Source organism: Contarinia nasturtii, unplaced genomic scaffold, assembly GCF_009176525.2.
Source record: "Contarinia nasturtii isolate CC-2019 unplaced genomic scaffold, AAFC_CNas_1.1 Cnas_scaffold_78, whole genome shotgun sequence".
NCBI lineage: Eukaryota > Metazoa > Arthropoda > Insecta > Diptera > Cecidomyiidae > Contarinia > Contarinia nasturtii.
Genome location: NW_022197436.1, coordinates 205,613 through 231,702, shown reverse-complemented (window position 1 = coordinate 231,702; position 26,090 = coordinate 205,613). Strand labels below are relative to the sequence as shown.

At 33.0% G+C, this 26,090-nt stretch overlaps 1 protein-coding gene across 4 annotated transcripts; it reads right to left on the bottom strand.

Annotated features, from left to right (window-relative positions):
* Positions 1–705: 705 nt before the first annotated feature.
* LOC116342112 (myc box-dependent-interacting protein 1) lies at positions 706–25,521 on the bottom strand. 4 transcript variants are annotated; one of them, XM_031769647.1, is made up of 9 exons: positions 25,398–25,521; positions 6,263–6,398; positions 5,997–6,187; positions 5,516–5,791; positions 5,363–5,444; positions 5,106–5,225; positions 3,914–4,375; positions 2,387–2,529; positions 706–2,297 (listed from the first exon to the last, which is right to left on the bottom strand). In XM_031769647.1, the coding sequence occupies exons 1-9, from the start codon at positions 25,464–25,466 to the stop codon at positions 2,217–2,219; spliced, it is 1,560 nt and encodes a 519-aa protein (XP_031625507.1). In that variant the 5' UTR covers positions 25,467–25,521; the 3' UTR covers positions 706–2,216. The 4 variants fall into 4 exon arrangements, with proteins under 4 accessions (XP_031625507.1, XP_031625643.1, XP_031625583.1 ...); XM_031769783.1 differs by having other exon boundaries at positions 3,914–4,312; XM_031769723.1 differs by lacking the exon at positions 25,398–25,521 and adding an exon at positions 8,846–8,890.
* Between the last annotated feature and the right edge of the window lie 569 nt (positions 25,522–26,090).

The following is a 26,090-nucleotide window of genomic DNA, read 5'->3' as shown; positions in this document are numbered from 1 at the left end:
AGATTGACATTTTATTGACATGAAAATAATAGAATTGAAAAAAGATAGTATGTTTAATGGTAGAAATGCTATCAACGAAATTGCACAATATTTACTTGGAAAAATGTTGATTGTATGTTTTGTGATAAAAATTAAACTAAAAAACAAACGTTCACGAAACAAAAAATAGTGAATCTAGAATATTTCAAATAACAAACGATCGAAGACCTTGAATATTGTGCGATTCCAATCAATACACAGTACTTTTCGAACTGTTTTTTTAAATTGCGATTGTTCCCTTGTTTTATATGACTGAGAGGGCCTTTGTTTTCGTTCAAAACAATAAAAAATTCAATATCAGTTCTATCACCATTTGGCTATGTACCAGATGCTGCATTTCTCTGACCGGCTCAAACCGCATACATAAAATAGAAACAAAACGATTGTCTGAGCTGAGCAAAAATTCGGACATTTGCACCCAAGAAAAAAACCATGGAAATACAGCTGATATAGATTTTTTTGTTTTTATTTAGATAATAGTTGGAAATCGAATAAATAAGAAACAATTAATTATCATTTGTCTCATTTTCTTTTCTCTAACATATACATATCTGATTTTGTTTTGGTCAGATTGTTTTGTCGTTTTATGCATAAAAATGGAAGATTATTATTTAAAAGAAAATCGTTTCATAACTGCTTCAAATCTGACACAAACACAAAATCTCGTTTTTTTTTTTGCCAAAACATGGCCTCTTGATTGATTGTTTTGCACTCGTTGGCATCTGACTGTTTTTGATACAAAATTTTGGTAGAGTGTTTTCTTTATATAGTCTGGTATTTTATTGATTTGAGAGTACATACAAAACGTCATCAAATCCATAAATGAACGATTTCTTTTCTTTTTTTTTAATGAAATAAATTAGTTTCCGTTTTGTTTGTTTTAATAAATATATAATAATCATCGCATATTTTAGTTAAACCTTTTTATTCGCTTTCGGTTTTGAATTGCGTTTTCGTTTTTCTTGAATACCAGCACGCGTTCTCGAATTATATAAATTAGTATGAAAGTGAATTTGCACTTAAAAATGCAATATAAGGTTATTTTTCATTTTAAAACCAGCATAGTTTTTTCATATATATTTTTTTGTTCATTTTTATTAATTTTTGAATCTAATTTTTTTTTTTCAATTTTCTCACTCTTGTCACACACAATTTTTACGACTTATTGTTTTTTTTTTATTTGTCATTTGAATCTTTATTACTTTATTTTTCGTTACGCACAGATTTAGTTTCCGTTATTAAAAAATAAAATTGTTTTTAATATTCATTTGTATTTTTCTCATATATAAGATAAATTTATGTACAAAATACAATACATAGTACGTTCGTACGTTGATTTCGAGAGGAAAAATCGAAAAAATTGTAGATTTAACGATAATATTGTTCGGGTTTGTTTTTTTTTCTTTCTTCATGCGAACGAATTTTACATATTATATTTATATTATATTGACAATTTGTTCTAATATCTTTCGTTATGTTTTTCAACTCCTCCGAAATAAGTGTTATATGCAAATGTATTGGCAATTTACAAGATTTTTTCGTTTTTCTTTTTTAATTGTTTTTTTTTTTTGTAGGTGTTACGATTTGTGGACTGTGTTTCGATTTAAGTATGTTTAAATTTCTTGGTTTTATTGTTTAAACGAAAAACAAAACAACAAATTATTCCGACATTTTTGTATTCTTGTTGTAAATTTTGTACAATGTTATCTGTCCCTTGATGTGTTTCATTTGCAATAATCGGCAGAGTGATATTCGAACTCGCGAACAATAGACAATATCTAAATTACTTGATCAAGGGTCGTCAACATTTTACATGCATTCGAAATATCGATTATCATTTGTGAATGAATAAAAAAAGAATTAGACACTTATCTACCAGAGAATATGCGATGAATTAATTTTAGAATTAACTCTATGGTGGAGTTTGTTTCATTTTTTTTTTCTTTGTTAATAGTTATAAAACAATTGTTGTGTATTTTTTGTTGTTGATTTATTCAAATGGCCAATTGGATCAGATGTCTTGTGTGTGGGTGTTTTTTTTGTTCCAATGCGAATATCGATTCATCTTCGTTTTGATACGGTTGGTTGTGTTTTAATAAACCAATTTTCAGATTTGATGTGTGTTCGCATTTGTTTGTTATGTGCAAAAACAGTGTAATTTTATTACTCTGTCATTGTTATAATGGTCTTGTAAAATTGGCTGGGAAGAGCCCTTTTTCAGTTGTTCCCTCTTTCTGGCCCATCAGCCATCCTTCCTCCTGGACAAAATGAAAATTCCCAATTGAAAAAAAAAATTGATTTTAGATTCTTGGTCTGGTTACCAATTGGCAATTCTGTCGCTTTTTACCTGATCTTCAGGATCGTCGTATTCAATAACTTGTATAGTTTCGCCAACATCAAAACTGAGTTCATCCACATCCTCTTTAACATATTTGTATGTGGCCTTCACTCGATACAGCACACCAGGCGGTAGATCTGTTGTTGTTGCACCTATGCATTTGAAATAACAATGAAATCAATTGGATACCTTTTAGTTTGAACAAAATTAAATGCATATTCAGCGTTCACCAGTTAGCGGTCACAAGTTCTTAGACGGACACATGACGTTCGTCCGTCGCTTTAAACTTAATACTCGCAGATGTACAAACATTAGAAAACCTACTTTCCAAATACCATGGACAATCTAGGTGTAGGAAAGTGTACAGCAGAATTTGTTTTCTGTTAACAACACCCGGGTGGTGTGGCCACTTTTTTGTATACACAAAGATTTTTCTCGTATAGCATTTTCTTACAATTTTTTTTCCAAAAACTATAAAAATTGAATAAATTTTTCTTTGGTACGAATTTTATTGAACCCAAATAAAATGATTTAGTGATTTATTTGAAAAATTAAAAATGATTTATTATTTTGTAAATGCTTTTTGTTCCAAAGAAAAAATATATTCATTTGTTGTCCTCGATATAACACCAATCATTCGTTACTCAAATCGTGAACAATATTTTTTCTCAAAATGGTTCTGTTCTTTTTCAGAATACATCTTGTGACCGCTAACCGAATTTCAAACTATTTAAATTCAACAGTTTGTATCGATATTGTAAATTGAGTTTTTGTTTTTTGTTTTATATTAGTTCTTTTGTCTATTTTTTTAGCACGTTAATTTGTTGTTTTAAATAAAATCAAATAAATAAATTGTTCCACTCTTTTAAGTTTAAATTCATTCTGTAAATTCTAAAAGACTAAATTAGAAAATGGTAGCATTTATAAGTAAACAAAAAAAAAAACTTAATTTGCTCCTATTTTGGAAGCAAATGAAGTATTTGCGTTCCACTTTTCTGATTACAATACTCTATATGTGCATTTATACGGAAGGATAAATGATAATGAGCCAAAAATAAAGAAACATGAAAAAAGAACAAGAAAAATTATTGAAAAAAGCTCACGAGTACTATGTGTGCGTGTATATGATTTGAAATAAGCCAACAAAACACAATATAAGCAAATCGAAAGAAAAAAAACATTCATGCATATAATCACCCGTGCTTCTTGTTCATATTGAAAACAATGCTTTAAAGAGTCATGTAATAAACTGTCTCTAACGAATGAAAAAAAAATTCTCAACAATAAAATAATTAATTCAAATAGTCGTTACAACAATATAAACACAATATATGGTCGAGATATAAATTGATGTCGATGTGTTTAAATGTGAAGTGTTTTTGTAGCAACGTGACAGTGTCACGTGTATAATTGCGAATTGAATTTTACTAATTGAATGTTTGTTTTCATTTTCCGGGGAATTCCGTAGAGAAATAGAGATGAGAGAGAGAGAGAGACAGAAAGTGAGAGGCAGAGATGGATAAATGTGAAACTCACCGACGGGCACGTCATACAACTGGTCCTTACTTGCAGCATTCAAATTATCATCTGATTTGGCAGCTTCATTGGATTTACCATTAACTAGTTCACATTTGGCAACATTGTTGTTGTTTGTGGTCGCATCAACGACGACGACGGCAGCAGCAGCAGCAGTAGCAGTGTTGGCAGCATCGGTAGTTGTCACGCTACTGTTACTACCATTCAAACCATTCGATTCGGATGTAATTTTCATGGTATTTTCATATTCGGCATCCGAATTTGAGGCATGCGATGTTCGTATGATTTCCGCATTTTGATATGATTCGATAGCATCCTCATCGGTCTTTCCATTTGTCAATGATTTGTCATCAATTCCATCGGCATCGACATCGACAGCATTCAATACTGACTCATTACCTGACGATGATAAAGATTGCGGTTGTGCTTTAGGTGAAGATGGTGAACTGCCTGACGATGTTGCTTCATGTGCAATTTCGAAATGATTCGTTCGAGGTGATTTTTATAGGGAGATGGTGGGTATTTTGGGGTATTCGATATTTGCACATATTTGGAAAATTTTGCGTGCAATGTGTTTTAATTGGTATTGGAAATGTTTTTGTATTTGCATATGACGTGCGATTTATGTACACAATTGTAGTTGTTTGTTGTTGTTTTTTGTCGGATAAGTCGTGAATTTAGGCAAATTCAGCACGTAAATTACACACAACATTCCGATCGAATAAAATGAAAAAGAGAAAAAAGAAACGAGAAAAAAACACAGGGAATGTTACACGTGCATGCTGTTAGATTAAAATAGAAAATAAAAAAAACCAACTCGCTAAAAAGGCGCTTCATTTCATTTAAATTGTTTGAAGACGACGACAATTTGATTTGGAGCCAAAAAATGTTGAAGACGCAAATTTTCGAAGATATATCCAAAATTTGAGTAAGAAAATATTATTATCGGTTAATTTGTTTCACATTAGGTTATGTTTTTTTAGATCGAAATTAATTGGGTAAAAAAAGAAATTTAGCATTCCAAAGAGAATCCAAAATTATTTAAAGACACATTTAGCTTGGTTATCAATGTGTTCTTATGTATTATTTTCGTTTGCAAACGATTTTATTGGAATGAAGCCGCTAAGAATTCAGGAGTTAGCTTGAAAATCAATAACACCGGACGTAAACGAACGCAAATTTTTATACATACGACTGTTTCCATTGCTTGAACCTCCGCCATTTGTGAGCGCATTTGTTTCTGGATAAGAATTATTAACCGTGGCACTGTTCAATTTGATTGGTGATTGTGGTGGGCTGTTATTGCCACTCGCTGTACAACAGGTGAAATATAAGGGAATAGAAAGAGAAATTAGTGACTTAGAGTGCAAATAGGTGATGATGAATGGAAGAAATTGTGCAGTCAAGAGTGATGCAAACAACACACACATACACATACACACATCGTACCTGTAATTTTCTTTATAGTGTAAGATCCGCGTTGTGAATCTGTGGCCAATTTATCAACAATCGCTTCAAGTTCAGCATAAACCTAAACATAAACAGAGCCATATAATTACATGTGTTTGCATGTCTTAAGATTTGAATTTCAATAGGTCATACTTTTTGCGTTTCATTGTGGAAAACTTGTTCCGATGCGAAAAGCGTTTGCAAATTGGTGACTAAAAATAAAATCCGTGAATCATACAATGCAGGTAGCTCGTCATGCAATTCCGTATTCAAAATTTCATAGGTTCGTCGTGCTTCGTCCAATTGTTCACGTCCCTTTGTCACCTTCACATCATCCTTGCGCTTCGCTGAACTAGCTTGAAGACTTTGAAATGAGTGCCGTTGTCCATCGTAGTCAATTAATTTTCTGTTACGTTTTTCTATTTTTTTCTAGAATTCGAAATGATAAATTGCCATTTTTTTTTTAAATTATTAGAATGATTTACGTTGCGAATGTTCATTTTAATGGTCGTGCAATGTTATAGGCATCACGGAGGTAAATACTGCTTCTTGTAAGTGCTTTATCTTGTATTCAGGTGCAGCCACTTGAAAAATGGTATGAAAGCTCTGCGATCATGTCATTTCAACTACTTACTTTCATTTCGGGAAATTGGGCCGTGTATGTGTTCAAGGGAATCAGAACTTGATCGCCCAATTTATGCGAAAAGTCTTGCCACAATGAATCCATTTGTTGTGTTTGAGCATTCAATGCATCGGCGCCCGTCCATTGTGATTCATACACATCGGCAATCGCTTCCATCAATGACTTTGATGCCGTTTGCATAGCTGAAAGGAAATCAAACATTTGAAAAACGATAAAAATGTATGCAATGAAAAGAAGAAGAAACATTTATATGTTACCTCGGATGCAACGTATGTAGTTGTTGAATTCCTTTTGGAGGCGAGTCGCATTGTTTTGTTGACGATTGAAATTCGTTAAATGTTCATCAAATATTTCATCGGCCGTTCTATCGACTTTACCAAGATTTTGTAATAGCTGAAAAAGAACAAAAAAAAGCATATTAACGATTTTTAGGCATTTATTTGAATTGATTGAGTAACATTTTTTCTACAACTGCATATTGTACGTGAGAATATTGTAAATTTAAAAAAAAATTCTCAAAGTAACCTTCGTGCCTGAGATAAAACACACACACACAAAACAGTTTCCGAAAAATATTTTTTCCACTGTCGTTTAAATCAATACGTTTTGTTGTTATATACTAATGATAAAAGAAACGATTCTCTTATTTTGTATTGCTTCGTCTCAAACTGTACAGTGTACTTGATGAAGTAATAGTAATTTATTCAGGGATTTTCTTTAGAAATATGTTTAGTTACAATGTATTTCTATTGATAAAGGTGCCACTGTCAAAATGTGGAATATAAATGTGATATTCCAACAAGCAATTTTACTATGAATGTTCTTTGCCATTTCGCTTCTTTGATCATACAATTTCCGTCTTCATGAAAATATGTGCAAATATTAGTAGCGTAGAAATGAATGTAAGACATAGTTGCAAGTGGCAGCACAGACTTTGATTTATTATAACCAATTGCACTGTTATTTCACTTGAAATAGCAAAAGTAAAGCGACAGCAAGAGATTTCACCTGAATCTCGATTTCTCGCTCAACTCAAAACTTGTGCGTTCTAATTTAGATTTATTCATTTCATTTGCTGAACGAGAAAACAACAACAAAAACAAGCTGATCGAACGTGGAACAACTAAAAGGAACAGTATATGGTGTACGAATTTAAATAAAACGTATTGCATTGCCAGAATGTGATTGAATCGGGATATTTCAATGTAAATTTTTCGACTTGCTTGCATGCATATAGCAATCTTTGGTGGCTATCGATGTTTGATTTAATGGTGTGTTCACTTATTCAACCGTGTCTACCGACAGCAATGAATGGAAAACATAAACGAATAATTTCGCTCTTTTAACGGTACACTTTACTTATTCAGATATTATGGAATTATTATATGAATATTGGATTGTTTGGATCGAGAGTGCAAGAATGTTGCACTGAATTTTCGAGATCTGTTTCTTTAACTGTTGTTCACATCTGATCCACATTCCATTGCATTTGATTCGCCTTTGTACAACAAAGGTTCTTTATTGAAAAAATGGTGCTTCAGTCATTTTATGCTTTGTTTGGTCATTCGTCTAATTGAATTACATTACTGAAGCATTAAATACAATGCGAGAATTAAATGGACGAACACGAACACATAAAGTATGTAAGAAAGCATATTACTCTCATTGAATTACAACTCCTGATTGATTTTGCACATAACATTCTCTCTCTCTCTCTCTCTCTCTCTCTCTCTCTACACCAAAGCTAATGCTAAACAAATGACAAACGCAAAAGTTTGTAATTCAATTTAAATTGAATTAAGGGGTCAAATCGAATCAAATTTAATATCATCATGTCTAATTTTATTAAATTTCAACATTTTTATTATTTGTTGTGGTTCGATTTCGAAAGAGCCTATTTGGCACTCGTTGAATCATTTCTAACCAAATGAAACTTGCGTTCATTTTTTATTTTTATATCATTTTTTTCTCAAATTAAATTATCAATATTGATATCCTGTCATCTTTCTTTACAAGTGTACTATTTTTTTTTCACTTCTCACAAAAGTGTACAAGCTGTCTTCCTCTCGTTGCTTTCAAAAAAAAAAAATTCGTTTAAAAGTGGAATCTAGTCATTCGGTGTTTGAATTTTGTCTAGTTCGATAAATATAGAAATTGAATGTAAAAAAGTAAATTTCGTCAGTGCGAGTAGCGATACGATCAGTACTAACAGTGGCAGTATAAAATGGTGTACATCAAACGTGCTTGATTTTCATTTCACTTCAGATGTATGTGCACATACTGTCTAAAGCTTACATTAACTTCCATTGCACGCACTGAAAACGACACCGTTTTTTTCATTCTTCAAAATTGACAAAGGGCATATGCCTCTCAAATTCAGTATCAAAAAATTTAAATGTCGCCAAATGCATTCGTATGAAGTTCATACCAACCATAAGAACCGTTACTTTTTCGAAAATGAAAATTGAGATCAATGTTTGAAGCCAACCAACGAACCCGGTCATATAAACAAACGATAAAATATGAGACATTGCATTTGCAAGTGTGATTGCGATAAGGAGATAATGAAATTCGAGCGAATCAAACAAATGAACTGTAAACAGAAATGTTGTTTGTTTGTTGTTGCATGCAACTGCTGCCGTTTTAGCAAAATCAACGAAAAAAAGGTGAGCTGGCAAATAAAGAGAAAATGTCAAACATACACACTCAACTCACTAGCAATGTTCTTATTTGCCGCTTGGCATATTTTTTTTAATATTTGGTTTACTCGCATGCAAGACCGAATTCATACACGGCGCAGAATCATGAAATAAAAAACTTGGGCAAATTGTGTGTCTTACTTTCAAAGCCGGTTTAATACATTCTTGCATGCTTCTTTCTGGATCGAAGAACAGCCGAGCGTATTTATTTATTTACTTGTTGTTGTTGTCGACGTGTCGATGTCTTTGCCGTTCTCGCCATATAGATAAGAGAAAGTATCGATTATTGGAGACTTGCAACAAGTTCAAAACATGCACTCACATTTGCACAAATTCATTTTAAGAATATATCCATGACTGACGACCGAGCTAAATTGCTATTTTACTCCCGATTGTAAACGACATGGAGAACATACAAAAATATTCATTCAATATGTATTTTGTTTGATCACAATGAAATTGAAAATTATTGTCGATGAAAATATACAAAACTAGTATTCAACAGATTACACCGACAACAATTCTCTTAATCAATCGACGTGGCTTTTTGGTTCATTGAATGGATCGCATTTAAAAACAAATGTTTTGACAATCTCATATAAGGTTTATTGAGAGTTGATTGATGGTCTCCCTCTCTCTCTCTCTCTTTTTATCTTTCTTCATTTTCCCCGTCTCTCTAAGACAAATCTAAAAACATGTTTGTTTGCGCCGCACATCGTGTCTTTTTTTTTCATTTGTTTGGGCAGGTTTCATTCACCTGTTTGGCTCAGATTTATTTTTAAAGTGACATTAGTACAAATAGCTGTTTAACCATTTCTTTTTGACTTGGTTTGATCATTATTTACTTTCGAGTTTTAGATATTAGATACATTATGATTGTATTGCTTTGATTCAATTCCATTGAGTCCATTCGATTTGTTTTCGATCTCTCTCACTCTCTCTCTCTCTGTTCTTTTTGGTCGTTCTTTGAGACATTGCTTGCATTGAAACTTACGTTGAACAGTGCGGCAAATTGAAGAGATAAACAAAGGAGCGCCAACGACCAAGAAGTAAGTGTAGTAGTTTTTGGTATGCGACCGGTTTCTTGTTACGACTGAAAAGATGTCGTGTTCTCTTTTCACAGTGCATTTTTGTTGTGATTGTTGTTGTTGCGCGATGCCGTTTTACTTAGTTTTATAAAATTCTTGCCGCTGGATTTTTCTCATTGCCTTTCTCTCATCAATGCCATTTTTGTCAACTGCAATAATGCATTTTTAAATATTTAGATATAATTTATATCCTTAATACAATGTTTCGAACGTGAGAGCATCGACTTTTTGAACAAAGAAATATAATGACTTTGATTCATATGCAAAATGAAAATAATAAAAAAATGTATTATCTTACGTTCATTTGTGATATTAAAGCCGGATATAATAATTGTCAACCGATTTTGTTTAAGAAATTTTTCAACAATTTTTGTATACTACTTTCATGAATTTCTCATATAAATGTGCTTCACAGATAAAAATATTTTACACTTTATTCTTGTGCAATGTGTAAATGGTATGTGTGATAAGAGAGAGAGAGAGAGAGAGAGAGAGAGAGAGAGAGAGAGAGAGAGAGAGAAGAAATGCATTGCATACAGAATATTCCAGAAGGCGATAAAAAAGGCACATTTTCACAACAAATTTTTATGAATTTTTCGAATCCGAATATTAATTGTCAATTTAACGACGTAAAATTAAACATACCCACAATATTCAATTTCTTTCGTCAACATATGAGTGCAGGCGCAACACACAGCTGCTAATTTTAATTTAAATCGCCTGCTCAACTGACACACATGTACATGTGAATAATAAAGCGCAATGAAGCAATGGAAGCATCTCACTGTTGTGGCACTGTATGCATTTGTAGTCGCACAGTTTTGTAAAAAAAGAAAATCAGTAAATATAAATATCATATAAGCATTGTATTCAGCGCTTACATTGGAGTCATTATACTGAATACGATTTCATGATGGGCGAAACGTTCGTAGCACACGTTAGTGTGCACATTACGTAAACCGACCTAGAGCAATGTCAATCACAAAATTCAACAGCAAATTTGATTAAAACAAACGGCCACGTCATTGTGCACATGATCAACCAATAAGATGACCGAGAAACCACATCATGGTGATGTATTCTCAATTGACACGACACACGAAATATTATTTCCCTGATTATCACCAATCACTAATTAATAACATTAAATTCGAGGAAAAATCAAATTAACAGGATTCTACCCGAACTAAATGGGTGGCACATTTCCTGTAACAACACAATTTCGTCTGAACGCCGCGTTTTTCGAAATTCTTTAGAAGAAAAAATGTTCAAACAAATGAGTTCCAATTCAGCAAACTTGGATTTAAGAAAATCACATTTCTTTCAGCCCTCAAAATGACAAGCAAATAAAGTCACGATACTTTGTTATTAATCAATCAATTCGCATTTAATTTACGATTGTTTCTTTTTTTTTTCAAGCAATGAATAACATGTTTATTTCAAAAAAAATGATTCAACATTTAAAACAACAACAAATAATTGTTAATAAAATGCGCTCGTGAAAACAATACAATATTTGAAAAGAAGAAAAAAAAAGTTGCCAGTGCAATTTGCGCTCTTAGCACTGACCCGTCGCAAATAGAGACGATATGGGGGCATAATACAACGTTTTTTTTTTGTTTGCTAGTGAATATACTAAAATGTTCCGTGCTTCGTGCTTCGTTGCTCGAAAACATACGCACATTTAAAATTTATTCTGTAAATAGATAAGTAGATAAAAATCATTTCGATATGTGTTGCGCTATTAATTTTGTGCATTCTCAACGTAATTGTTATCATTCGAGCCAAGGAATCATTTATAGGTTGTTTTCGAATTGTTTTTTTTTCGCTCATTGTTATTGAACTCGTGGGCCCGAACAATGCCACAATCATGATTTCGCTTTTTTATTAGATAAAATGTGCTTCACACTTCCAATTAGCAGATCGAATGGAAATTTTCGGTCGATTTTTCTATTCTATATCGTTTGGTATCTAGAACCGCTAGCCAGACACTAGATTTTTTTTTCGTGACATGGATGCGACCATTTGAAATGGTCACATGAATCACATATTCTATGGTGTATAAATATTAATAGCACAATTAGTTGTGTTGTTGTGATCGTGCTTAGCATATTTGACCGAGTTTGATATAGTTTGAGGGAAAAAAAGTGTTAAAATTTAATATAAATTTGTAGTTTTAATCAGGACTCAAACTAGAGCGTGCGGTCATTATTTGCAATAATTTATGTTGAAATTAGTTTTGTGTACGCATTCAATTTGTACGTAGGTTATTGATCGATGGTTATCTCATTGACAGAAAACATTCCATATCAAATTAGTATCAAATTTATCGATCGATATTTTTCAATATTGCCCTCTCTCTCTCTCTTGATATAATAGAAATATTTGCTCTTACGTCACACACAACGAAAGAAATTTCATACTAGTGACTGTTGAGATATCCCATGTTCAAGCCTGCATATCTCAAAAGGGAATCTTTTTTTTGCATTCACTTGTGCGACGCAGTAGTTTAAGTGAACAGCCCACCATAGAAGTTGAATTTATTCACTGTCACTAGAATTCTCGAGAGAGTGGGAAACAAACAAGTTTTTGATTGTTGGTTTACATTTTTTTTTTTGCATTGAAAAAAGTAAATAATTGCGCATTTGAATCGATATATGGAAAATGAAGCTCAATCATGATATATGAAAAAGGAATCAAATAGACTACACCGAATAAGCTTTGAAAACACACACACAAAAACGATGATCATACTGTATTCTTGATGAAATTTCTATGGCAACTTCGATATATGAACATGCACATGGTTACGTTGACTTGTATTCAAGCAAAATGAAAATACAGTGACTGATAAACAGAAAAATGAAAATCTAAAGAATTCTCTTCTCATGTTCCAAAAAAATTGAGTGAAAATCCTTCATATGTCTCCGTATAAACTTAAAATGCGGTAAAAAATGAATTCTCTTTTAAGTTCGACAAAGTTAGCAAAGAGCAAAAAGTCGATCGCTTCTTTTACATATCATAAAAAAATAGTTTAAACACAATATTTCCCAAGTGATGATGGATGCATTGCATAGATTTTGAGCGGTTTCCCACAAATGGAACAGATGAGCATCATTTTTTTTATGTCAATGTGACCAAACATATTTGTCAATAGACACTATGTTGTTTCTTTTTTTCATATTGCCAAATGTGTTATCTAATCTCACAGCGGCGTCGGAGGCGGCATTGATACAAAACTCAAGCATTTAAGCAAACGTATAAATGTGCTTTTCTGAGTTGGCTCGAGATGTTCACAGTTTGTATGTAAGCGATAAAGTCGCGGGTGTTTGCTATCTTGTGTAATGACGATTTTTATCTGTATATGTATGTTTCGGTTGTATCTCTTTCTCTCTATCTATCTATCTCTATTAAATTGAATGGCATTCACTTTGAACCAAACACTAAAATATTAACGCGAGCGACAAAACAAAAATACACATATTTCGCATAGGCATCGCATACACAGTGTAAAGTGTAATTCCATAGATTGTTGAACAACCTAATTTATACCTCATTGTTACTGTCGTTTGTTTACTTTGTTATTTGTTGCCAAGTTTATAAGTGTGTTCGTCATGGTATGGAGGCGAAAATCACTGCATGGAATGTTTGCTTCTATGACTTCATTATAGCACTTTTTATTTCTCGCCACAAAAAAAAAATTATTATAATAACATGGTCTTTCATTCGACGCTTCTCATGCCGTATTGTCATCAAATCGCTCTGTAAACAAAATTGTTTACCATTTTGGGTGCGTTTGCGCGCATGCTATTCGCACCATAATTTGTAAATTTTTCAAATTAATTTCTCAAACTTGTTTAATCTGCCTGTTCATTGATTAAAAAACAACCATCAAAATTGAACAATATATTCCATTTTATGCGGTTTCAAATCAATAATGAATAAATTGAGTTCATCTGATTCAATTTTTGAAAAATTTGAAGAAAATATTTATTTTTAATTTTGTGTATAATATTTGAGAAAATTCATTTTCCGCTGCTGATGTGGAAGAAAAACGAAAGAAAGAAACTCATTGAATTCAAAAATCGGCTGTTTCTAGAGATTGTCATACAAATATAGAAAGCAAAATTTGCTCGACTTAGGTATTTATGTCTCAAATGAAATAGTCCGTAACTTATTACAACAAGAATAATCTTTGAGTGTATGAGAAAAGAGGTTCAATTTTCACGTTTTGCGATGAAGTGTGTATTTGCGCACATAAGAGAAGGCACAAAAACGGAAAACCAGCATATATATTGCCGCCACCTTACAGTCGGCCACTCATACGCCGGTTTGAAAAACTACAAAATGATAGAGAGAGAGAAATGAGGATAGTGCTCGAGAAAAAAAAAACGATATATGTATGTGACAACTGTAATGTGTCAATGGAAGAATCATAATGCAACTGTCTATGTTTGTTCTGCCGTTGAAAATTCGTTGTTGAATGTACTTTTGTAACAATGTTCACTTGAAATGATCTACGTACACACATGCTAAAGCGAGCGAATAAAGTACGTGTTGAGAATCAATCAGAAAAAAAACAGAAGAAAAATCGACTTCTAGTGACTCGAAGCATAGAGCCGAGCCGAGACGCTCATTCCACACGCAGAGAGAAAAAGTGATATTTTTAGAATTCACACAGTTGAAGATTAATTTTATAATATTAAAAATAGGGCTGCCGATCAAGTGCTTCTGGTTGTGCTTTTTGGTGATGTCTACTGTCATATAGGATGTGATATTTCTAACAATCCATTTCGGCCAACACACAAAAATCATACACACAGCCCATGCACGCACCGCATTAAGCAAAAGCTTGAGCTATTCATTATTGTGCAAAATGAAGTGGACTGAGACCGGCTATGCAAAATTCCAAATTGATAAATGAGAAGAAATCGACATTTGAATTTTGCCTGAAGATTTATTCAACACCAGCATCGCTGAATCGTTGCTGTGTATTAGAATTGAATGCAGGTGGTTTTGAAAGGTAAAACACAAAGAATAATAAAATTCTAAATACTGAATAATTCGCATTTATATGTTTCATTTTGTTATGTTTCATAAAAGTATGTGTAACCACAATTTGTTGATTTTTCATCTCTTTTTCACCATTCATTTCATATTTGCTTACAATATTATACGTTACATTTACTGTGTTTATTTCATGTCAGTACAGTAGAACAAAAAAAGACGCAAAATGTGAATTGAACACAAAGAGGGAAATGATGGTGTGCTGATAGGTCTAGAATAAAATGGCATAAACACAATCTAGGTATTAACAAAATGCATTGCGCACAATAATGAATGGAATGACTTCACGATGGAAATAGAGAAGAATATGAAGAGAGAGAGGGAGCGCGCGAACAAAAAATGGATGTGCAGTGCGCGCGTCTGACCAACTTACAACAAATGAATCAACCTTCTTATTTTGCAGCCGTTTGAACGGTGTGTCTCACACAGCACACACACACACACAACTCGATCACTGAAATCAACTCCATTCAATTTCCTTTCCATTCCATTCAATAAACTTCAACAATATCTTCGTTAAAATGCTTAATGACTTTCTTTCACGCACATCTGGTTTTAAATCATTTTTCTTTTTCTTCTTTCAGTTATATAAAAAGGTGGACTTTGAATGGTTAATTAATTTTATTTTGCCGCATAGAACCGATTTGAAAGGCTTCGTCAAAATACATTGGAATCGAGTTTTTATTTTCTATTGAAATCACTTTGCCAAATTTGAACTCAAAGAATTTTCAAGTGAATTGTAAATATTGTAATGCGATCACAATTTTTCAGTGGTTCAATTATATTTGAGCGATATGCACCTAGGCGATGTTAGATAATTCACACTGGATGACGATTACCGCCAAACAAACAAGCAAATTACAAATTATACAGAGATTTTGTATTTGCAAACAGTTAAGTTTTTCAAGTGCATGCATAAATTTATTCATTACAGAAAAAAGGTAACGGTTTTCAATGGATGCGTACACTATGTGCTTATGTTTCACTCATGCAATATCTTTTTTTTTTCATTTCGGTTGTTATTGTTTCTCTCTCTCTCTTTCTCTTTCCCTCTTACACACTCTCGTCTCCTTCTCTTTTTAATACATGCCATATTCACTTGTTCATTACGTAGAGTACGATAATCGTTGTTTGTGTCGGTTTCTGTCTCATTTCACGAGATGCTTAAAGCAGGACGGCAGCAAATTAAAAACAATCATTTTTAAGGAAAGAGAAAAAAATGTAAGTATGGCCTAATACTGCTCGACTGGCGTATGAGCCAAGCGTTAAATATTAGGTAAAACATGCGTTTTGTCTTTTCGCTAGCATTTCCATATGTTGTTACTGTTGTTTCAAGTGTAAGAAACATTTTAAACAAGCGATAATTAGCCAGTCATTAGAATTTGATTATAATTTATTTAATGATATTTTTTTTTTTTTTTCACTTCAACTGGCCGCTAGTTTCAGCAAAGTATGTATTTTTATGGTTGTTACCATTGCGTTACCAAAGGGGAAGGAATTCCATAAATGGTAGGCTGATTGGCCTGGATTCCATTATTTATCGTTGTCTCGCTTCAAATGTAACGAAATACCGATCATATATTGACACATACGCTCATTTTGAGTTTCCTCTCGAAAACTATCCATCTCAAGATTATAGGTATTGTGGGTACCAAGCACATGCATTGTATACGTGCTTTTCATTGAAAATTCATTGTACCTTGTCTATTTCATTTTGTTTCCATTCAGTAACATGAAGTCGGTCACGTAGTCACATTATAACAACCAGCTACTGGTCAACCAAGCAATCAACCAATCGCTTTGAAAGCGTGCTATCTCACACTTCTTTAATAAGGAAAAATATTATGTAATCTGAACTCGTCTGACAAAATGATGGAAAAAAAAAAGACACAACAGAGAATTGAATCAACGAGCCAAGAACGCATTGGCCACGATATGTCGATTTGGATTAATGGCGATGCTCTAAATGTCGATCGTAAAACCTAACACAATGCTAAATGCATTAGATTACACTCTAATTAAGTTCAACGGTGCTAATGCTCATCGTCGATCCGACCATCTTCTGTGTCATTTGTGCATTTTGTGTTCGCATCTGTTCTAAAATACTGTTCACTGACGCGGTGTCAACATTTAAAGTGAATATATCCAAGTGCAAACCAAAAACACAAAAACAAAAAACAGAAACATTTGTTGGAATCAATTTATTTCGTTTTTGCTTTGTTTTGCGCAAATAGGCAACACTATACACACACTGGTATCACGTGTATTGCACACACAAACGCTTGCTATGCTGCTACTCTTGCTATTTTATTTTCGTTCTGTTGTTGTTATTTTGCTTATTTGCATTTTCGATTGTATCATTTACAGTTTATTTACACTTGTTTGGCTTTAATTTCTGTAGTTTTTTTTTCCCATTGTTATTTCTATCAGTTAAATGGCAAAATACACCAATTAGGAATATATTTATTTTGTAGTTGAAAAACAAGCGTGCACGCGCTCGCGCAAACACATACGGATTGAATCGGAAACATGGGGCGAATCACGCTAGTAAATACTAGAAAAACTAGTAAATCTAGTGCGAATAATGACGTCACAAACGAAGCCAACTTCACACCAAAGGCCATATAATTTATATGAAAAACTACTGAGGGCCAACTTCACGCACTAGAATTTTCTAGTTTTCTAGTGAAATCTTATTAAAAACTAGATACACTAGAATTTCGTGATTGACCCCATGATCGGAAATGCTGGGAAAACTGAGTAAAAATTCAGAAGTAAAAAAAAGTGAAATATCATTGAATCATTGAACGAAACGATATGCGCATCGAAATGGGAATGAACACAAATGGAAATGATGGTTGCTTTTCAACAGGTGCCTGAATCATTTCCATTCAACAATTCGAACATTGCATAAGAATATGCCCAAAATAGTAATATTAAATTATCTCATGCGTAAATATTGCTTCCACTCGTCCCGTTCGAGTGTATGAAATCAAGTGTAATTTGATTGATACACAAGTGGATTATATCGATTCTAATCGATTGCTAAAATCAACATGCTTTCAACAACAAACCAATCCAATATTGCGTTTTTTTCTCATTTATTTATTCTAATTTCGTGATTTCCTTTTGTCGATTTTCCTCTTCCTTGAAAAGAAAATGAGAAAACCGGTGATTGACAGACAGTATACTGAAATATGAGCAGACATGTTTTCTTTTGAATTTGCTTGCATTTCATCTCATTCGATAAAATTACATTTAATGGTCATTACAGTTCGAATGTATGCGATTCATAATACACATAATAGACATCAAATAAATGCAAAATGTAAATGCCGATGAATCAGGGCCATTGGCCTTTTTGTTAATCATATTGCTGTTGCTGTTGCTGCTGCTGCTTCAATTTGACCAGACTTTGAACGAATAATTCAAATAAAACGTAAAATGGAAGTTTATTTGGTTTTCATATCGCACACACACGCTATCTCATGCATAAATAAATTAATTGTCGATTGTTGTTGTTAACATGTTTCTCCTTAGACCAATGTGAGATCTATTTTAAAATGTAAATATATAACAAGTGCATGCCGATGCGAAGAATACTTCGATAAAAAGCGATCCCATAAACATTCAATTTGTTCATTGCAATATGTTTTGATTATTTCTTTCTGTGTATGCATACCGCCGCCGCAGCGTTTCATAAATATTTGAAATCGACGATCAATTTAGAATTCAATCGAAGAGGATTTCTCTCAAAAATATGTGTGTGCAACTTCTTTTCTTCTAAATTTGAGTAATATTCAATTGATGTGCCGAACGGCAAAATAGCGAAAATCCAGTCATATATATCAATTTAACCGTCCATACAAAAATACTTGATTGTTTTCTATTCACATGCAAATTATCGTTTCCTCTTGAATGAATTCTTTCTTTTTTGTTGTTGCTGTTACTTCGGTAAAAAAAAAAGAAGTTTAAAGTGATTCTATCGTATTGCCATATCATATCGCTTGAGTATGGACCACTCAAGTGATTTTTCTATTTTCGCTTTAAAAAAAAATAAGATTATTTTCGTTTGATAATTTGAAAAGAACTTTCATCGTTCGTAAACGTACTTTAGTCGGTTGAAGTAGACCGTTGTATATCTGCTAATTGCGGCTAATAAGTAACTGTGCCAATAATTAAGATAAAAACAATTGAATTTTGATGAAGCGTGAAAAAAAACTGTAAATTGATTTTGAAAACAAATCGACTTCGAATTCAAACAACATTATTATTCGGTTCATATTGAGACTCATTCGATAATTTCCAAATATACGCTATTATATCATGTAAAAAGCATTTTTTTTTGTTTTTCTATGCTTGTCTCAAATGAAATGCGAAAATAGTCTTTCTATATGGAATTATTATTCACACAACGAACACAATATTAGTAAATACCATATTGTAACATTTTAGCGATCAAATGTCTCCAAAAAAACGACAACGATCGACTGAAGAGAAATCGAAAGCATTTACCATACGTATGTTTATTATAACGTTCGCGTGGGCAATGCTGTTTCTTAACTTAAATTATATGCTGAATTGGAAAGTGTGCGCACTTTGTGCGTTAAATCCAAAATCAAAGCCCACAGACCCGAGTTGAATGTCGAGGAGAAGAAAGAGAGTCATACATGTCGCTAATTCAATTTCGGCCATTTTCGGAGTCTCTTCCGATGATTCAATCGTCTGTTGTTTTCGCGTAGTCTACTCTTTTTTCATTCACACAAATTTAAAAATCAATCGGTTGTTGTTGTTTTTTTTTGGTGGTGCTGCTTGCTATATAACTCAATTTTACGATCACACAGAATCAATTTTTGAGTCTTTCGACAAGCCAAACCAAAAATATGGTCAAGTAAGGAAGCGGTGTATGTGAATAATGTCGCAACATGTGTCCGCTTTGTAACACCATTAAAGGCAAAAAACAACCACAACACTTTGAAATGATTTAATAATAAAGAGATTTTGTATGACCGTCACTACAAAATCGTTTGTCAATTTTTTGTGTTCGTGAATGTATAGAGGTTATCTCTGTTAAAGAACGTATAACAACTGGAAAATCCGAATAATTATTATTAGATCGTCACTTATTGTAAGTGTGAATGTAATTGGGCTTAAGCCACACAATTTCCATCTATTATATGAAGTGTGTAAATTGAATTTGGATTTTAACACTTCTTTTTTTATTCATTCGTTAATTCAATCTATTTTCTATCCCATTTTGAACATTTTTTTTTTTGTTTCGTTTCAAATAACTTTCCCAAATTTTGCATCGCGCATTAGAATAAATCGATTGCGAACGAGAGTCGAACCACTTTTTTCCTCATGTTGTGCATGCAAGAAAGATAGAGAGAAAATTAGATTCCGCCATACCGCCAAAAGTTATTTTAGTATTTCAATTCGGACCATACACAATTGAATTAGCATTTGTCTATTCGTTTTTTTTTGGTGGTTTTGTTGTTGTTGTTTTTTTCGTTCAGCTAATTAGAATGAATGTTGTGTTCTCGTTTTTCGTTCGTCACTTTATATACGAGAGTTCGTTTGTCTGTGTTATCGATGTATGTGTATATATGTACAGTTCTAATACGTGTCTGCATCTCTGCCGAAACGTTTTTCATTTTGAAAAATACAGCAAACACACGTGCTCATCGTTGAAAATTCAATATTTTGTTGAAAAAATTGCTCTGCCAACTCTTTGGTAATCGTACTAAATGGAATTGGATTAAAACCGAACGAAAAATTGTGATACATATGAGCGCTGTATATGAGAGAAGGCAAATGACACCGACTCACCCACACTTGAATTCAAAAAGCATATGTATGGCACTATTTATCAAGTGTGCCTGCATTCAAATATGCATGCATTTTATTGAATGCCCCAAAAATTGCACAAATATTCAATTCAATTCAGAGTCAGTCTTAAGCCATGATTTGTTGTTTTGAGTAATGTTTAAATATTCTCGATTGAGCTCGATATCAAATTGAACGGATGCATTGATATTCAATCAAGATTTATGCAAAACTTAAAATGTTATACGGAAGAAACGAGAAATTTCTAATTTATTGATTAGCATAAACCAAATTGAGGTCGATGGTACAGAAGTCAACATCATGTGCCTCACATATATGATTATAAAAAAAAAAAATAAATTGGTGTGAAATCTGGTGGCCGAGAGAGAAACTCTTTGAATTCGAAAACACCATGGAAAAATGTACACACAAGTGAATCGGCCACATGATTTGCAATTGAAACATCAGTTTTGTACGATATTCACGCTTGGCATTCGTGTATGACCTTCTTTGGTAATCTTGGATTTAAGGTTTTGCATCAAGTGCAGCTTTTCTGCCCATACATTGCGCCCACCCACCAAATACACACAAAACAATTCAACTTGGGAAAATATCATCTGCCTGACACGATATGACAACAATATGACTCTTATTTGAATTGTTTCAGTCTCTTTTGTCCGGATACAAGCGGAGATAAATATAAAACTGCTTTTCTCTCACATTACACACATCGAAAAAAAATGATAATTTCCAATGGTGCATGCATCGTCGCCGGAGCCGCCACTGCCGTCGTCGTCGTCGTCAATGGCTCCTAACACTTTCGAATTGAATTAAATGTGTATAATTATTACTGACGATTGTCTATCTACGTAAGCAGGCTAGGAAGAACATTTACTATCACTCGGTAGATTGAACATATACTATCTCTCTCGCTACATCCAAATGAAAATTAATGGTCGAAACACAGCTCTATCTCACTTCATATTTTGAACAGATTTACTCGTGCGAGCTAATCAAAACATGATATACACACTCCATCATAATAATTGTGCGCTTAAAGTGGCTACTTCAAAGCATCATTAACTATGGCAATGATTAAAGACGCCATTTAAGCTGACTCTCTCATCAGACGAAACATTTATATCTTTAGTAATTCATAGCAGCAGAGTTTATGGGAGAGTGATTATTGCACGCCAATTCAGAATACATCCGTTTAGATTTGGTTTTTGTTGTTGTTGTTGATTTTCTTTTCATTTTCTGGTGGTATGAATGCTATCGACTATCTTAATTTCTTGATCGCATATATAGAGATGGTCACAATTTATTAAATATCATCCCAAAGTGAAGTGGAACGGCATTTCTCTCTTCTCATCTTTTTTTTTCTTCACATTCACACATAAAAAGTGTGTGTCTGTGTTTGGTTGCTTTTACCTTGCCTAGCAATCTCATTTACAACAATATGCTTTCGTTAACTTCCTTCTGATGTGTGACTCTGCTTCTCGAGAGAAAGTATCTCGACGAGAAATGCAAAATCGAATCGAACACATACGAGCAAGCAGTTAAAAATATACTCAATTATTTGTTCATATTATACACATAAGTCGTCTCTCTTTATCTCTTCTCACTTTTTATATATATATATATATTTAGTAAATTAATCTGCGAACTGTGACATTCATTTGTACTGCTTCGGTTTCGTTATGATTGGATTGGATTGGTTTCACGCGCGTGAGATTTCAGCATGCCAATGCCTGTGTGTATTTCACACGAGATACCAAATAAATGAAGGAATGAGTTAATATTTTGTCTAGTCTGCATTTCAACATATTTACATGTTAGGACAAAATATGTAAGATTGCAGCTTAAGACAACGAACAAATGAAACACTCACAGAAATTACTATGTTAAAGCGGAAAAAAACCTCATCAAATCATAACAATCACATACTGCATAATTGATCATGCACATTTTCATATAGATATTGTTATAAAACAAAGAAGTATTGCAATAAAATTGCATAGCACTGCCATTGCGATGACGAAAAATGTCTACAAAATGCGGTCATTCGGTGAAAGGTCGGATGGAATATTTCATGAAAGAAAGAGACAGCCGAAAAGTGACACGGAGCGCGCGAGAGAGAAAATCACAAACGTCATGATGATTTGTTTGTCGAAAGAAAAGAGATCAGACTCTATTTGCTATCACTCGTTCGTAGAAAATAACCATTCGCATATTCGATTATCGATATTATTATTTTTGTCGTTTGTTTGCTTCGTTTTATCGCTCTCTTTGCCGATTCAATTCTCACCGTCGACAACAACAGCGACATGCTTGTGTTCCACTTTACAACGTTACCAATATTATTAACGGTGTGATCATTTAACATTTTATGAGCTCAGAATATACGTATGTGGTAATGAGGATTGGAGAAGAGCGAATTTTTCTTTCTTATTTTACATTCATTGCTAATAAAAAGTATAAATGAAAGGCGCCTTTTGAAAATAAAAAGAAATCCGCATGAAATATTTCACCTCTTCTTTTTTTTCATAGAATTTCTACACAGTGTATGGAAATCAACATTTTTAACATTGACAAGTTTCGCAAGGGCTGATTAGTGTCGTTTGCTTTTTTTTTGTCGATTCTCAATAGAATACTTCACTACACTCTACTTTAACTCTTTCTTTTTAAATCTCATTTCTTGATGTGAATGTCCTTTTTTTGAGCAACAAAAAAGAACTCAAATTTCGTAAAGAAAGCGAACGAACGGAAAAAGAAGAGTGCTAGAATGTGCGTAAGCCCAGTTTTCGTCGTGCATCTCTTTTTCTTCGTCTCGATGTCGATTTTGTTGTGTTTTTTTTTTAATTTTATTTTTCTTTTGCTTGACGGCGTTTGGCTGTATTTCATCGAAGCATATTTCACATTTATTTTTAATTGAAGTCACACGAAGTCAAGTCACATAGTGAAAATGTATCTCAGATTGAAGTTAAGAGATTTTGAAAACTGCTTGACCGAATGTTTCCGTTATTTTTAAAAAATTTGCGCTCATTTGCACGGACGGATTTTCATTTAATCACATTTGTGTGCTGTGATGTGTGTGAGAGTGTGTGTGAGAGTGTGTGTGTCGCGCACATCGCATAATATATTATGTGTCTTTTATATTTTCGAAACGGATATGTCTCATGCCTGCTTGGATATAGATATATGTATATAAATATAAAATAGATTCTGTGTGATGTACGGTATGTCAGTCCTGAAATTATTCGATATGTATGTTTTGGCTAGTGCGTGCGGTGTGACGAAAATGACCGACAAATATTAGGTCATACATCTATTTCATAAGGCAAATAGTTCGATATGCGGTGGATGAATTTTCGCCGCACCGAATGCAACAACAACACTAAATGTTGAGAAAATATATATAGTGTTCATGTGTGATAGGCAGCAATTTAATTAGAATCCCAATTGATGTGAGTGCGTTTTTCAGGTTCGGGCTGATGCATGTCACATTTCGCACTTCGATTGAATTTAGCCACCATCAGTATGTGTCACATCTCGCTTATAGAATTTTTCTTGAACACAATGGTTTTCGACGAGTGTCGGAAAACTATGACTTCAACCCATCTATAACGAATGTAATGTTTGATTTAGGGGCAGAATGTGAGAAATGCATGCAATTTATCAGCTAATTGTCAGCATTAGACGTTGTTGTGGGATTTTTCTCTATTTATTTTTTGTTGTTTTTCTAATTCGTTCTGTTCCTTTGTGTGTTTTTTTTTTGATCTTCCTCACCATATATTATTCTCTCTAGCACAAATGAATTAGGAAAAGATATTTGACTATATATCAAAAGTCACACACACACACACACATACTCAGATCACATATCACATTCATAATTACATATTGCAAACGACAATGATATAAAAAAAAAATCACGCATCATATATCGTCGGAAATCTATTTTTGTTTCGTTACGGAACCTTTCATCACTTTGATTTTAAAATACAGTTTTTGCCGCAATGCTGGTGCTTCTTCTTCATTTTTCTTCATTCCATTATTAAAATAACATTATTGTACATAATTCCTTGTCTCATTTAGACACAATTTACAAAAAACGTATTAGGTACGATAATGAATGACAGCAAACGTAAGTGATAAGATGTTATCATCTTAAACGATTCGGTTGTCGTGCAATTGAATGCAAAATATTTTACCAAAAATTAATTCGAATCACTGTGTTAATTGTTTTTTTTTTCTTGATAAATTTTCATTTCGGAAGACGATTTTCCTTTTGAACTTTAACATTGATGATCGATGAAATTTACACTTTTTTTGTTTTCTTTTAATTCATTCGAATTATTCTCAAAATTCAATTCGGTTGTTATATTCCATTTTTCGTTGTTTTTTACTCATTTTAACTGCACTCAATTTTATAATTGTAATTTATCAATTTGGTGTTGTATTTTATTTTCGTTCAGTTTTATTTATTTATTTTATCATAAATTGCAATGGAGAATATCTATTGCTGGCAAATGCATTATTGTGGTGATTTGTTTGTATTTTTCTTCTGTTTATTTGTTCGAGATTTCCGAGAGAACGTCACTGATTGTGTGTGTGTGTGTGTCGTGTTTATGGTGCTAATATGCAGTTGCACTATTTCATTTTTATGAATGGAAAATATGCTACACAAAACCGAAAACAAAAACACATACCTTTTCCTTGGCTCGGCCTGCATGTTTTTGTACCGATTTCGCTAACAGAGAACCTTTACTTTCGGCCATTTTGCCCAATGACTCTACGAGACTGATCGCTACTTCATTTGATTCATAATCATGAACAATAACACTTGCAAACGGTATACTCTGTGTCGATTCGCTCACACTTGTTACATTCGTATTGTTGTCTCTGTCGCATCTCACGACTTTTGTTTCGGTTCTGTTGTTATTCTTTTTTTTGTCATACGTACTTTAAATGTGTCAAACATACGGCGGAGAAGAGCTTTCACGTACAAACACACACACACATATACATACACAAATTCAATCACATGCATGCGGCAGCGGTATCCAATGTATTTGTATACGAAGCAATTGCACGAAGAAAAGGGACAACCACATGATACATCGAGTTTCGGTATTCTTTGTACTTTAGATTGTTATTTCATTGGAATGTTAACTGAATACTGCGTTTTTTTTTTCAGAATCAGAAAGCCGACAAGTTTTTTTCGCATTTTCTAAATCAAATCTCGAATTCGAACGTTTGGCGAAATAAATATTTTTTTCCGTATTAAGCTGATGAAACATTTACAATGATAATAATCGTTAATTTCGAAATATTTTTAAAATGTTGATGACCTGAAATGTTTTGGGAAGATTTGCATATTTTTTCATTCGATTTGACCTAAA

Excerpts from the sequence above, each read along its gene's own strand:
- LOC116342112 (XM_031769647.1), bottom strand. The coding sequence starts at position 25,466 with ATGGCCGAAAGTAAAGGTTCTCTGTTAGCGAAATCGGTACAAAAACAT. Across the intron at positions 5,792-5,996 it reads CCCAATTTCCCGAAATGAAA|AAAAAAATAGAAAAACGTAA; the intron begins GTAAGTAGTTGA and ends TTCGAATTCTAG. Across the intron at positions 2,298-2,386 it reads ACGACGATCCTGAAGATCAG|GAGGAAGGATGGCTGATGGG; the intron begins GTAAAAAGCGAC and ends CATTTTGTCCAG.